A 15,997-nucleotide genomic window follows, 5' to 3' on the forward strand; every position below is an offset into this window, starting at 1 on the left:
GGACCCTTAAACAGAAAGTGATAATGAGGGAGGAGTCAATACCCCAATGATGGTGGTCTTCAGGGTCAGTCCAGTCTTCATCTTGGTTGTTCTCGCCCCATCCTCACTCTCTGACCTCTGGTGGGGCTCAGCCCCGCTGTTCTTCATGACTAAATCATGGAGTAAATAAGGAAGTGCAGTACTTCTTGTGTTGGGAAGATGGCGATGAGTGATAGAGGGGGTGGGGACCCTCGTCCTATAATCCCCTCATCACTGTCCCTCCTATAAAAGACAGTTCTGGTTGTTTCCTCACTCTCTGACTAAGGCCCATGAATAAAGAAATGACCTGGTAGGAGATCAGAGGAGCCATTTCCTAGTTCCCTTGAGGGTGGAATTGTAAGCTCCTCAGAGATCAAGCTGCCTGATGTGGGCGGAGTCCTGGTTTGGGGGAACCAGTCAGCTCCTGTCTAGTAATCCTCTTTGTCTTTGTCTTTTAGTCCATGGCCGGGAGATGAGGAAAACCTCCGAGGATTGTCTCACTTTGTCTCCAGACTGGAAAGTAGAAGATGAGGACATCACACAGTATAGTCCAGGAGAAAACCCGGCTCCCTCCAATGTCCATCCGGCACCACCCAGTATAGATGGACCATCGGATTCCTTGTATCCTGAGGAACCTCAGACTGTGCGGGACCGGGCCGGCCTTCCAACAGGGAAGAGCTTCTCCTGTCCTGAGTGCGGGAAGGGTTTCCATTTTAAATCCCATCTTAATGTGCATAAAATAACTCACACAGGAGAGAAGCCGTATTCCTGTCTTGAGTGCGGGAAATGCTTTTCACGAAAGTACGATCTTTACAAACATCAGAGATATCACATGGGGGAGAAGCCATATTCCTGTCCAGAGTGTGGGAAATGTTTTTCACAGAAGTCTCATCTTTCCAGTCATCAGAGATCTCACACGGGGGAAAAGCCGTATTCCTGTCATGAGTGCGGGAAATGTTTTTCACAGAAGTCCAATCTTAACAGACATCAGAGATCTCACATGGAAGAGATCTGTGTTCCTGTCTTGAGTGCGGGAAATGTTTTTCAGTGAAGTCAAATCTTTGCATTCATCAGAGATGTCACACAGGAAGAAGCCACTTTCCTGCCCTGAGAGGGAAATGTTCCTCACTGAAGTCCTGTCTTCCTGTACATCAGAGGTCCCACACAACCCTGGAGGTGTATTAGTGCCTTGAGTGCGGGAAATGTCTTCTAGATGAATGTTGCTGGACATCCCAGCTCTCATGTGGAGAAGAAGCACACCCTGATATACACCTCAGATATACTCCATGGCTGATCTTCATCATGGAAGAAACAGTTCATAAGGAGATCAGAGGTCCCCAAAGACATGGATGAAGTGTGGGACCGGGTCGGCCATTGATATCAGGAGAAGAAGTTTTCAATGTATTTTCCATCAATGGAAGACATTCCAGCAGCTCAGATGTGATCCTAATAACATTGGTTCCCCCATTCACACAGGAGGAATGGACATGAACTCTCACTGAGGGAATTGCTATACAAACATTCTATGAATAGACCCCCAAATGTCAGGAGACGTTTCTATAAAGACGGGAAGTATGGAGCAGAGAAATGAATAGACCTCCCAGCAATGTTATTACCAGGCTGCAGCTAGGGGGAGCTCTAATGTCACCCCAGCAGAGTGGTCCCATCTAGCCCACATTAACCCTCTCACTGCCAGAGCTGTTTCTGCACAAATGTTAAAATGCTAATTTTGGACCTGAAGATTAGTTTGTTACTTTGTTATAATAATGGAACACGTTGTGTATTGTATTGTACACCAATAATGACTCCGCCCCCACATTCCAGACAAGGGATCTTCCTGACCAATCGGATTCCTTCCTTTACTATTTCCTGATTTTTATGCTTCAATCTTGTTAAATGTAAAATTATAATAAAACATTTATTGAAGAAAAACTATTGTGTGTGTCGGTGCAATGACGGCAAACTTCAATATAGAACATTGCTCCTCGGTGACACCTCACACCCTTCAATAACGGCGCATAGTGCGGGGGTCAGCAGTATATCATATACAGCCCACCATACAGAGTGCAGAGGGGGGGGCTGTAGTGTGTCCCCCCTCCTGATCCATACCAGGCCACATGTCCACAACATGGGGGTCACCTTACCAGGGGGGATGTTGCAGCCCCATAAGACTGACCCTTGCCCCCACACAGACATCCACGTGAACTGTTAAAGCAATCAGAATGTCTGGGTTTATATGGCAAGGAGAGTGATGAATGTTCCCAATTTCCATCTGTCAGAGATGCTGCCGATCATTTAGTTACATGTTTGATGGCCATTCCCACCCCACCCTCAGTTTTGTTGGACATTTTCAGAGTAATGACTAATGATACTGATGTAAGAATGGATGATGGACCATCTATGTCATTGTATGAGGACTGTCAGAACTGTCCAGGTCCATATAAAGGCTGGGAATATATGACTGGTATGAAAACGTTGAATGTTCCCCCAGGAGATGTGTTACAATATGACATGTGATTCTGAAGGGATTCCCCGGTGTTGGGATCTCAGATTTCCATATGGCCCACATCACACAACCCGATCTCCTCAGGACAGGATTTTCTGTACGTCTAATAGAACATGTAGTTCAGTACATAACCCAATGAGCTGTCATCATGTTCTATCACAGCCCAGCCACAGTCACAGGTCACACTACCTTTAGGATGGTTGTTTTCTTGTGGAAATCCCACATATTCATATATTCCAGGAATATTACTGGAGGGCCTTGTACTTGGAGCCGTCTGAGTATGATATTGCCTGAGCATCCTAAAGCTATGGAGAAGGATCTAAGATCAAGAAGGAGGACCGAGATTGGATCAGAAGATTGTATATCAGACATCACACTGCTTTCCAAAGCTGAATACACTAGTTTAGTTGGATCTATTGTAGGAGGACCAGCATTACCATTATATAACACAGGAACATAGTTACATAGTTAGTCTGGCTGAAAAAAGACAAAAGTCCATCCAGTTCAACCATTAACAAAAAAAAGTTATAATCCGACACCCACAGTTGATACAAAGGAAGCTAAAAACCCAGCAAAGCACGATCCAATCTGCTCCTGCAGGGGAAAAAATTCCTCCCTGATCCCCGGAGATACAATCGGATATTCCCGGGATCAACGTTCCCTATAAATGTTAGTAGAACTGTTAATGGTTTAGCATGTAGTATGGATAAAAGTCTGAATCATACTTCTATGGCTTTGCAGGAACTGTTGCTCAACCTCCAAGGAACCCGTAAAGCTGTTCTTCAGAATCGAGTGACTATAGATTGACACAGTGCACCACCCGCTCCTCCTCAGTACACTCCACTCCATTGGCCTCCATGACTCTGCTCTCTCCTGGTTCTCCTCTTACCTTTCTCAGCACACTTTTAGTGTCACATACAACTCCTCCTCCTCCGATCCTCTTTCCGTTGCGGTACCCCGAGGTTCTGTCCTTGGGCCCCTCCTTTTCTCTCTCTATACCTCCTCCCTGGGCCAACTGATAACCTCTCATGGCTTCCAATACCACCTCTATGCTGATGACACCCAGATCTATGTCTCCACTCCCCAGCTCACCCCCTCCCGTATCACAAATCTACTGAGCGACATATCAGCATGGATGTCACATCACTACCTTAGACTCAATCTTTCCAAAACTGAGCTGTAATATTACCTCCCCCCGATCCCGCACTCATGACTTTACCATCAAGATCAACAGCACTGCCATTGGTCCTTCCCCTCATGTCAGGGTGCTAGGCGTAATCCTAGACTCTGACCTCTCCTTTGGGCCCCACATCCAATCACTGGCTAAATCCTGCCACCTCAATCCCCGAAACACTTCCTAAATCCGCTCCTTCCTGACCAATGACACCACAAAACAACTTATCCACGCCTTGGTTATATCCCGCCTCCATTACTGCAACTCCCTCCTCACTGGTCTACCGTTACACAGGCTATCCCCCTTCAGTCTATTATAAATGCTGCTGCTAGACTCATACACCTTACCAACCGATCAGCGACTGCTGCTAGACTCATACACCTTACCAACCGATCAGCGACTGCTGCTAGACTCATACACCTTACCAACCGATCAGTGACTGCCGCTAGACTCATACACCTTACCAACCGATCAGCGACTGCTGCTAGACTCATACACCTTACCAACCGATCAGCGACTGCTGCTAGACTCATACACCTTACCAACCGATCAGCGACTGCTGCTAGACTCATACACCTTACCAACCGATCAGTGACTGCCGCTAGACTCATACACCTTACCAACCGATCAGCGACTGCTGCTAGACTCATACACCTTACCAACCGATCAGCGACTGCTGCTAGACTCATACACCTTACCGACCGATCAGCGACTGCTGCTAGACTCATACACCTTACCGACCGATCAGCGACTGCTGCTAGACTCATACACCTTACCGACCGATCAGCGACTGCTGCTAGACTCATACACCTTACCAACCGATCAGCGACTGCTGCTAGACTCATACACCTTACCAACCGATCAGCGACTGCTGCTCGAATCGTACACCTTACCAACCGATCAGTGACTGCTGCTAGACTCATACACCTTACCGACCGATCAGAGACTGCTGCTAGACTCATACACCTTACCAACCGATCAGCGACTGCCGCTAGACTCATACACCTTACCGACCGATCAGCGACTGCTGCTAGACTCATACACCTTACCGACCGATCAGCGACTGCCGCTAGACTCATACACCTTACCGACCGATCAGCGACTGCTGCTAGACTCATACACCTTACCGACCGATCAGCGACTGCCGCTAGACTCATACACCTTACCAACCGATCAGCGACTGCTGCTAGACTCATACACCTTACCGACCGATCAGCGACTGCTGCTAGACTCATACACCTTACCAACCGATCAGTGACTGCTGCCCCTCTCTGCCAATCCCTTCACTGGCCTCTGCTCAGTGTTCTCCACCCCTCTCTGCCAATCCCTTCATTGTCTTCCACTAACCCAACATATAAAATTCAAATTACTAACCACAGCTTACAAAGCCATCCATAACACTGCCCCTAGCTACATCACCGACCTCATCCACAGATATCACTGGCTCCTCTCCTCCCAAGATATCTTGCTCTCTAGCTCCCTTGTCACCTCCTCCTACACTCAACTCCAGGACTTCTCCAGAGCCTCTCCCATCCTCTGGAACTCCCTACCACTGTATGTATGGTCGGCCCCTCACCCTCTCTGCCTTTAGTTGATCTTTGAAAACTCACTTATTCAGGGAAGCCTACCCCACCTCCACCTAAGAACTGTACTTGAATCACCTCCACCAGATCATCCCCCGCAGCTATCACCTTTTGTATCCCCTCCCCCTTCCTTCATATTGTAAGCTCCACGAGCCGGGCCCTCCTATTCCTTCTGTACTGAAATGTATTGTAATTGTACCGCCCCCCTTATATTGTACAGCGCTGCACAGACTGTTGGTGCCATAAATCCTGTATAATAATAATAATAACCCCAGCTGGGAGTAAAGGGTGGAAATGGCTGGTGACCCCCAGATTTGGGCAATGATGTCATCAGTATAAATGGATAAAACCCGCGCTATGTGTAACAACTCCAAACCTACAAAAACCTTCTAGCGGACTGCTGCTGTAACAAAGGGAAGGATTCCCTGTCATCTAGAAGAGCATTATGTGTCACAGCGCTGTCCTATTGTGTGTGCACAGAAATCATCACAAATACACTACAAATATGTGGAGACATTCAGAGATAAAGAGCTCGGGGCTCCAAATCCTATTCTCTGCACATCCACTGCTTCCACTTTACACCCACTTCATTCATCTCATCAGATTTGCTGCTATAGGAAATCATCTCAAATCCTGTGCAAATCCATGGAGACAGACAATATTGTGTGCTCAGTATAGTGTTCTCTGCAAGTCCACCGCTTCCACTTTGCATCTACTTCAATCACTCTCCACCCTTTACTCTGGGCTGGGGGCTTTGTGTCCATATACCAGATGTTCTACAGGACTATATCTGCAATCAATGTTACTGCAAAATCAAAGGGGCCAAAACCCCTCCCCCGAGGAGTCATATATTTCTGTCCCCCTTGGTGGGAGTGGAGGTGACCCCTCTATAAGGATCTACAGTCCATACACACCCAGCACAAGGCCGGGGTCACACTACCGGACGCTTCTCGGGGCTGCAGATCCTCTGAGCTCCACAAGGTGGGGATCTCACTTCTACCCAGACAGGAAGTCTCTATGGAAGACAGACAGGAAGTGATGTCAGGTACAGACAGGAAGTGATGTCAGGTACAGACAGGAGTTCCAGGGGAAACATGAGTAAGGAGGACGCAGAGAGTCCACATACCTGGATCTGGCGGCAGAGAAGGTAATACGTAGATGAACCCCTTCAGGGGGAGGAGTTGATGATAATATATTTGCCCCCAAAGCTGGCCTACATGGTTCAGTTTTATCGTTCAGCCAGCGGGATGACCATAAAAACAGAAGCGATTCCCCCATCCACACATTGGAGGTGGAGGGGGGAATCCTCCCCGCTGCACTCTTGTATTCTGACAATGGGGGGACTCCTCCGCTCTCAGAATACACGGATCAGCACTGAAGCTATTGGCTGCAGCCGCTGGGGGAGTGGCTTTTATCCGGCAGTGGCCACACATGGATGGAAATGTGAGCGATCCCTGCTGAACCAGCTGAATTTTCATGGATCTATGGTCACCTTCAGTGACTTCCTCCCCTCCCCCTCATCTCCTTCATGATGGAAGTCATGCTGAGATCATCTCCCATTGGCTGAGCAATATTCTCATTTGTCTCTCAGCTCCTTCTTGCTATTCCTCGTCCTGCCTGTTGTTTCCTTGGATTGATTTTCTGTGTAGTGACCCCGGCTTGGTCTCTTGGATGCGCTCGTCTGTTGCTTGCCCTGACCTTTCTCCTGATTCCTGGATCTCCTCCTCATCTCTCCTCCATATCCTCTTACACAGCTTTTCTCCACACCTGCAGTGACCCTGGGGGGAGGAAACTTGGCACCAGCACGCCGCCAAATCCATCCCCACCATTAGGGGCTGTGGAGACAATGGTCTGCTATTTACACTCCGTTCCTCCGCACGTCACCTGATCACATGACAGCTTACTTCCACAGATTCCGGACAGATTTCTGGATGGTAAAGGTCAAAGTTCACTCTTCAGTTTAGGAGAGGTAGGACGCACCCAGGAACAATGATTTGGTTTTCATGAGAGTCTCATATAGAGGACCCCTCAAATCTCCCCATCCAAATGTCCCTCCATCCAGAGTCTATATGTCCTATGACATCACACTGACCTCACAGCTCCTCCTCCCCCCAATGTCCTTCCATCCAGAGTCAGAGAATCCTATGACATCACACTGACCTCACAGCTCCTCCTCCCAATGTCCCTCCAACAAGAGTCAGGGAATCCTATGACATCACACTGACCTCACAGCCCCTCCTCCCAATGTCCCTCCATCCAGAGTCAGAGAATCGTATGACATCACACTGACCTCACAGCTTCTCCTCCCAATTACCCTCCAACCGGAGTCAGAGAATCCTATGACATCACACTGACCTCACAGCTCCTCCTCCCAATGTCCCTCCATCAGAGAATCCTATGACATCACACTGACCTCACAGCTCCTCCTCCCAATGTCCCTCCATCCAGAGTCAGAGAATCCTATGACATCACACTGACCTCACATCTCCTCCCCCTCAATGTCCCTCCATCCAGAGGCAGAGAATCCTATGACATCACACTGACCTCACAGCTCCTCCCCCCAATGTCCCTCCATCTGATTTTTTCTGATGCTCTTAGGATGTGGGGGCCCCTTGGTATCCTCACATGTAAAGTGGGACTGTTGGCCCTGCGTTGTATGTAATGACATCAGAATGCTGCAACAAGCCTATACCCTGCGTAGTGTGGGGGTCCTGTGGGGGGGAATTATACCTCAGCCTGAAGTGGGGCTTTAATAAAATGGAGACCTGAATGGAGAGGTGAGGAGGATTCTGGGAATATCATTTGATGTGACTCTTTGTGTTCAGATGTAGAGTTTTCCTCCTGTGAAGTCTGGAGATCATATGACATCACATTGCCTCCACCTCCCTCCCTGATAGAAGAGAGAAAGAAGAAGAAGATTCTAGAAGTCACCAGAGAGATCACTGAGCTGCTGACAGGAGAGGTGAGCGGTGCCGGGAATTCTGGGACATTCTCCAGTAACAGACAAGGGATGTGTCTGGATGGTGACTGTATCATTGTGTGTGTCAGGTTCCTATAAGGTGTCAGGGTGTCACTGTCTATTTCTCCATGGAGGAGTGGGAGTATTTAGAAGGACACAAGGATCTCTACAAGGACGTCATGATGGACAATCAGCCGCCCCTCACATCACCGGGTAAGAGGAGACTTTATTGTAAAGGAGAGAGCAGTACGGAGGATCCACCTAGATCCCCCATCATCTGATAAACACATAGAAACAATGGATTCAGTCAGTGTGTGTGTTTCCTACAGATGGATCCAGTCATGGGAACCCACCAGAGAGATGTCCCCGTCCTCTGTATTCCCGGGATTCCACACAGGAAGGTCACACCATCCCTCACCATCATCAGGTAGATGTGTATAAATCATAACTATTAGTGATTGTTCCTCAAGGGTGTTTGTTACATTGAATTTCTTTTTGAATGTTTAGAGTGGAATCCTCGGGGATGATAATATTGATGTTAAAGAAGAGTATAAAGAGGAGGATGAGGAGTATGGAGTGATGGAGGAGTTTTCAGAAGGACACAAGGATATGATGGAGCCACCAAATACCAGGAACCCACCAGAGAGATGTCTCCGTCCTCTGTATTCCCGGGATTCCACACAGGAAGGTCACACCATCCCTCACTATTACAAGGTTGGTGGGATGGAGCATCTAGAACATGGACTTGTAGAGAAGATGTTTGAATATTTAATGTGAGCTGATATTATACAGATGATATTTTCTCTCATTTCCTTGATTTAGAGTGGAGATCCAATCGATATAGAATTTGAGGTGAAAGCAGAAGAAGAAGAGGCGTATGTGAGGGATGATCAGCAGTCTATGGAGGAGGATGGAATAACGGGGACATTTATAGAGGAGGACACTCCTACAGAGATCAGCACAGGTGGGTCATGAACACTAAATCCATTCCTCCACCCATACTGCTCACTGATTGGTCCAGAGTAGGGCGGGGACTGGGTGATATCAGCCTGTAATCCCCTGGTCACTTTCCTGAGCTGTGTTCCCCGTCCTGTATTCCTGGATTTCTCTCGGATAATCTTCCTTCTCTGTGCTGCAGACACAATTTATGTATCTAGACTGGATTTATGGAGGTTCTGGGGTTCAGCTGGCAGAAAAATGTTGATTTTCACCATAAGTGTTACTAGACCTAGACACCTGGGGTGTGAGTCTTGTATCTTTATCCCCATGCCCGGGTCTAGTAATATCTCTGACAGATCAATTCTCCCAGGGTTCTTTCCTGGCTGTGCCGGGTGGAGGGATATGTCTGTATAGTCTCAGACCCAAGTCACTGAGTGCAGTCTCAGGAGATGGGAGGCAGCGGTGTGGGATCTCTGCAACTTGTCTACAGTAAACATTTAATCTTCCACTGATTACTGAATACCAATATTATGAGTCCTGACCCTTACACTGTATAATTTATATTGTATATTACATACTGCTGACCCCCACACTATGTACTTCTTGTGTTGGGAAGATGGCGATGAGTGATAGAGGGGGTGGGGACCCTCGTCCTATAATCCCCTCATCACTGTCCCTCCTATAAAAGACAGTTCTGGTTGTTTCCTCACTCTCTGACTAAGGTCCATGAATAAAGAAATGACCTGGTAGGAGATCAGAGGAGCCATTTCCTAGTTCCCTTGAGGGTGGAATTGTAAGCTCCTCAGAGACCAAGCTGCCTGATGTGGGCGGAGTCCTGGTTTGGGGGAACCAATCAGCTCCTGTCTAGTAATCGTCTTTGTATTTTAGTCCATGGCCGGGAGATGAGGAAAACCTCCGAGGATTGTCTCACTTTGTCTCCAGACTGGAAAGTAGAAGATGAGGACATCACACAGTATAGTCCAGGAGAAAACCCGGCTCCCTCCAATGTCCATCCGGCACCACCCAGTGTAGATGGACCATCGGATTCCTCGTATCCTGAAGAACCTCAGACTGTGCGGGACCGGGCTGGCCTTCCAACAGGGAAGAGGTTCTCCTGTACTGAGTGCGAGAAGGATTTCCATTTTAAATCCCATCTAAATATTCATAAAAGATCTCACACGGGGGAAAAACCATATTCTTGTCCTGAGTGCGGGAAATGTTTTTCACATAAGGGCAATCTTAACACACATCAGAGATCTCACACAGGGGAGAAGCCGTATTCCTGTCCTGAGTGTGGGAAATGTTTTTCACATAAGTCACATCTTGACACACATTACAGATCTCACACGGGAGAGAAGTTGTATTCCTGTCCTCAGTGCGGGAAATGTTTTTCACATAAGCGCAACCTTGACACACATCAGAGATCTCACACCGGGAATAAGCCATATTTTTGCCCTGAGTGCGGGAGATGTTTTTCACAGAAGTCCGGTCTTTACAAACATCTGAGATCTCACACGGGGGAGAAGCCGTATTCCTGTCCAGAGTGTGGAAAATGTTTTCCACATATTTCCGGCCTTTACAGACATCAAAGATTTCACAGGGGGGAGAAGCCACATTCCTGTCCTGAGTGTGGGAAACTTTTCTCAGACAAGTCCCATCTTTACACACACCAGAGATCTCACACAGGAGAAAAGCCATATTCCTGTCCAGAGTGTGGGAAATGTTTCTCAGACATGTCCTATCTTTACACACATCAGAGATCTCACACCGGGGAGAAGCCATATTCCTGTCCTGAGTGCGGGAGATGTTTTTCACAGACGTCCAGTCTTTACAAACATCAGAGATGTCACACAGGGGACAAGCCGTATTCTTGTCCTGAGTGTGGGAAACGTTTTGCACGGAAGTCCCATCTTTACACACATCAGAGTTTGCACACAGGGGAGAAGCCGTATTCCTGTCCTGAGTGTGGGAAATGTTTTTCATTGAAGTTCAGTCTTTCCAGGCATCAGAGATCTCACATGGGGGAGAAGCCTTATTCCTGTCCTGAGTGCGGGAAATGTTTTGCACAAAAAACAGATCTTGTCAAACATGAAAGGTCTCACACAGGCGAGAAGCCATATTCCTGTCCTGAGTGTGGGAAATGTTTTTCAGAGACGTCCAGTCTTTACACACATCAGAGGTCTCACACAGGGGAGAAGCCGTATTCCTGTCCTGAGTGTGGGAAATGTTTTTCAGTGAAGTCCCATCTTTATAAACATCAGAGATCTCACACGGGGAAGAAGCCGTATTCCTGTCCTGAGTGTGGGAAATGTTTTTTAGATAAGTCCAATCTTAACAAGCATCAGAGATCTCACACGGGTGAGAAGCCGTATTCCTGTCCTGAGTGCGGGAAATGTTTTTCAGACAAGTCCAATCTTTCCACACATCAGAGATCTCACATGGGGGAGAAGCCGTATTTCTGTCATGAGTGCGGGAAATGTTTTTCACAAAAGTCCCATCTTTCCACACATCAGAGATCTCACACAGGGGAGAAACCATATTTTTGTCTTCAGTGCGGGAAATGTTTTTCACAGACATCCCATCTTTATAAACATCAGAGATCTCACATGGGGGAGAAGCCACTTTCCTGTCCTGAGTGAGGGAAATGTTCCTCACTGAAGTCCTGTCTTCCTGTACATCAGGGGTCCCACACAACACTGGAGGTGTATTAGTGCCTTGAGTGCGGGAAATGTCTTCTAGATGAATGTTGCTGAATCTCCCATCCCAGCTCTCATGTGGGGAAGAAGCACACCCTGATATACACCTCAGATATACTCCATGGCTGATCTTCATCATGGAAGGAACAGTTCATAAGGAGATCAGAGGTCCCCAAAGACATGGATGAAGTGTGGGGCCAGGTCGGCCATTGATGGCAGGAGAAGAATAAAAATGGAGTCCTGCCCTGTGATTCAGGCATCACCAGCAAGGCTCCCAGTTTCCATTCATTACACATCAGCATCAGAGGCTGGTCATTAGCTCTGAGGAAAGGGATTTGTCCCCGAAACGCGTCAGCCATTTGACCGCACTGACAGTGAGGACACCTTACCTGCCGTTGTGGCCATCCATGCTTTTTAGATACATGCTTCGTCTGGAAGTGTTTTTATTTTGTAGTCCTTACAATAAACCTTGGATAATGTGCTAGGTGTGTGCGCCTCCTGTTTTCTCTTTATCCTGCCCTGTGATTGGCTGAGTACATTTGTGGTGGGAGATTTCACAAACACTTGGAGGTCTATTATTCATACTTTGTGGACAAATGTTCCAAGCACTCATTAGGCCCACAGTTGTAGGTGAGGACAATACTTGCATGGTGGGGGATCACTGAAGAGGTGGGTGGTAATAAAATGTCCCAATTCTAGAAGAGTGACTGATGGTGTACACATGGAAGCAATGGAATTGTGTGTATACCGGGAATGAAGGAGTGATTGGTGAATGCACATATTGGGACTTTCCCGTGTCTTTCTCCATACATGTTTCTTCTTGTATGTTTCCTGTGATACAAATGTCTGTGTATATGATCGGCACATGATGGTCCGTCTATGACAAACGTTTCATTGATCTGATCATTTCCATGGTGATTGTGGACACAGTGTGATTGGTTGATGGGGGATGGAAAGCACAGAGAGCAGGAAGTAGAGCGCCATCCTTTCTACCTTTCTCTATTCCTAGTTCAGATTTGTAGCAGAAATCCCCAACATGTAGCAATACACGGACAATTGATATCAGACAATGAGGCCGAGGAAGGCCAATCATGAAGCTGGGGGTGGTGCAGCATAGACTAGAACAGGGTCCTCCAGGAGTGCAGCTCACACTGCGGGCAGAACTCCTCCTACTGGGACATTCAGGCTTCACGCAGCTACAGCTGCACTCCTGGGACTGCCACGCCTGGACTGTATATGGGGCGGGTGTGGAGGGATCAGGCTAATGGAAAGTGGGAGCATCTCTGAGTTACTGATGGATATACAGTATATGGAGATCAAGGAGAGTTCATCTTCTGCCGGCTATAGATGGGACCCTTCAACAGTTGGAGTATAGGGGATGATAATGACTGGGTCAAATCTGCAGAGAAGATGGAGCAATGGGATCTCCTTGGATCAAGTGGGGTAGAGGTGTCTGCTAGCAGTGTCCACGTGTGAGAAGTAGAGGGGAAGTGGGGGAGGGTAAAGGTGTCTGCTAGCAGTGTCCACATGTGAGAAGTAGAGGGGAAGTGGGGGAGGGTAGAGGTGTCTGCTAGCGGTGTCCACGTGTGAGAAGTAGAGCGGAAGTGGGGGAGGGTAAAGGTGTCTGCTAGCAGTGTCCACGTGTGAGAAGTAGAGCAGAAGTGGGGGAGGGTAAATATGCAGTGTCCTTATGTAAGGCACAGAGTGAAGGTTGGACAATCTCCCTCCCACCAATCATGACTGAAGATAAAACCGTGGTGCAGGAAAGGGGGGTGAACAGGTTCTGGAGCAGATAGGATGATGTGAAGAATGTACATCGGGCTGCAGTGGAAACCACTGATTATGGTCAGTATGGATGTCCCTGTGTCTCTGGCTGCTGGTGATGAATGTGGTTCTAGGTACCTGCCACTGGAAGATGTGGTGTGACTGATCTGGTTGCTGCTTACGTAGGATGGTCACTGGAAGGTGCGGTGTCACTGAACTGCTGGCTGCTTACGTAGGACGGTCACTGGAAGGTGCGGTGTCACTGAACTGATTGCTACTTACGTAGGACGGTCACTGGAAGGTGCGGTGTCACTGAACTGCTGGCTGCTTACATAGGACGGTCACTGGAAGGTGCGGTGTCACTGAACTGCTGGCTGCTTACATAGGACGGTCACTGGAAGATGTGGTGTCACTGAACTGCTTGCTGCTTACGTAGGATGGTCACTGGAAGGTGCGGTGTCACTGAACTGATTGCTACTTACGTAGGACGGTCACTGGAAGGTGCGGTGTCACTGAACTGCTGGCTGCTTACATAGGACAGTCACTGGAAGGCTGGATGTAGAACTCCTGTGTTGCTGTTTCTCTCCACAGAAACTAGCAGAAGGGCAGCACACAACTGAACTCTCCAGAGCCCCCAGGGCAAGACCCCGAGACCACCAATTACAGTAAGTTCATAAACTCTCCAAGGATCCCCTGTTGCTTTGGCTCTCAAGCCAGTTGTAGTCTCTGGGCTAATTCATTCTTCAGTAAGAGTTGGTTGAGGGACTACATGTCCCAGGATCCTCTGCTTTCAGGGTCAGTAAGAGTGGTCTCCCTCTAGAGCAGGGGTGTCAAACTGGTGGCCCTCCAGCTATTGCAAAACTACAAGTTCCATCATGCCTCTGCCTTTGGGAGTGATGCTTGTAACTGCCAATCTTGCAATGCCTCATGGGACGTGTAGTTTGGAAACAGTAGGAGGGCTGTCAGTTTGACACCCGTGCTCTAGAGGCAGAAAGTTGATGCAATGATCTATCCATGAACATAAGGGGAAATGAAACAACCTGTTGTGTACTCTGTAATGTCTCCTCCATCTCTTAGTAGCCTGCACCTGGTTACACACTCCCCCCACTAAGAATCTTTGGTCCCCAAAGATGGGGCAGGGTCTTTTCTCTTTTCCATCCAAACAAGTGAGGTGGATGGGGGAATCCCCCCTTCCAGGACATTGTATTCTGAATATTCATCTGCCTGTTAGCACTGTGGAGGTCGGGGGGATTGAAGGATGGAAGACTTCAACTAAGGAGGAAGTCATCGGTACAAGGGGCATTCCATATTGACAGTAAGTACTGTCTGTTGTGCTGTTTTTTGAAGAAATGTGTGACTAACTTTAGGCTTTAACAGCTTCAATGCCGCACTATATCAGAGATACTGCTACAGGGCGGTACGGCTGTGCAAAATCATTTATATATATGTGTGTGGATTTGCAGTTCCGGGTAGGGTATGTGCATGTGTGCCCTACCTACACTGCCATTCTTCTCAACCACTGGGTCCCAGCCGGTGATTCTTTGTTAGCACCCAGTGATTGCTGAGTATTACTGATGGGGGAGAAACCTGTGTATAAACAACACAGATCTCTCCCCTGTCAACTCCTGCACACTGCTTTGTATGGCTCTGCATAGGAGACCAATACAAAGCAGTGTACTCACAGTGAAGCACACACACAGCACACAGCCCTTTTGATGGCCCCTCATGTTTCCCCTTCCTGCCCAGTGCCATTAGTACAGTGTCAGTGCTTTTTATTAGCACTGATCACTGTATTGGTGTCACTGGAGATGTCAGTGACACCAAGTCAGCTCCCCCCCAGAGTCAGAATGCCAGCCGCAGTCCCACTATAGTACTCTGATCACCGCCATTAACTCACTTATTCCCTTGATGGTAAATATAATAAATGATCACAACCTTTTGTCTATACATGAATTGAGCCAATCCCCATCCGGCTATTACCAATAATATTTATACCAAATGATAACAACTGTAACAAATAAAGATCTGATTGGTTTACACAGAAAAGAAGCTTGCTATGAATGGAATATAACAAAATATAAAGGATATGATACAACACAAACAATGATGTCACAGTCTAACATACAGTATATTACCAGTACATAGAGAGGACTACAGGAAAGACACATAGGGGTTTATTTACTAAAGCTGGAGAGTCCAAAATCAGACTCCCTTCTGCATAGAAACCAATCAGCTTCCAGGTTTCATTGCCAAAGCTTCATTGAACAAGCTGAGGTTAGAAGCTGATTGGTTTCTATGCAGAAGGGAGTCTGATTTTGGACTCTCCAGCTTTAGTAAATAAACCCAATAGAATCATGG

The 15,997-nt window shown here is 47.6% G+C and overlaps 1 protein-coding gene across 1 annotated transcript; it reads left to right on the forward strand.

Annotated features, from left to right (window-relative positions):
• The first annotated feature begins 453 nt into the window (after positions 1-453).
• LOC149461838 (uncharacterized) lies at positions 454-12,357 on the forward strand. The gene is made up of 2 exons (XM_089677652.1): positions 454-984; positions 10,324-12,357. The coding sequence occupies exons 1-2, from the start codon at positions 491-493 to the stop codon at positions 11,816-11,818; spliced, it is 1,989 nt and encodes a 662-aa protein (XP_089533778.1). The 5' UTR covers positions 454-490; the 3' UTR covers positions 11,819-12,357.
• Positions 12,358-15,997: the final 3,640 nt, after the last annotated feature.

Source organism: Staurois parvus, unplaced genomic scaffold (assembly GCF_062004578.1).
Source record: "Staurois parvus isolate SC_StPar_1 unplaced genomic scaffold, SC_StPar_1.0 ptg000191l, whole genome shotgun sequence".
Taxonomy (NCBI): domain Eukaryota; kingdom Metazoa; phylum Chordata; class Amphibia; order Anura; family Ranidae; genus Staurois; species Staurois parvus.

Bases quoted from the DNA above. Each gene is read 5' to 3' on its own strand.
- LOC149461838 (XM_089677652.1), top strand. From the start codon at position 491: ATGAGGAAAACCTCCGAGGATTGTCTCACTTTGTCTCCAGACTGGAAA. The intron at 985-10,323 runs GAAGTCCAATCT...GGATTTCCATTT, and splicing joins TGCGGGAAATGTTTTTCACA to TAAATCCCATCTAAATATTC.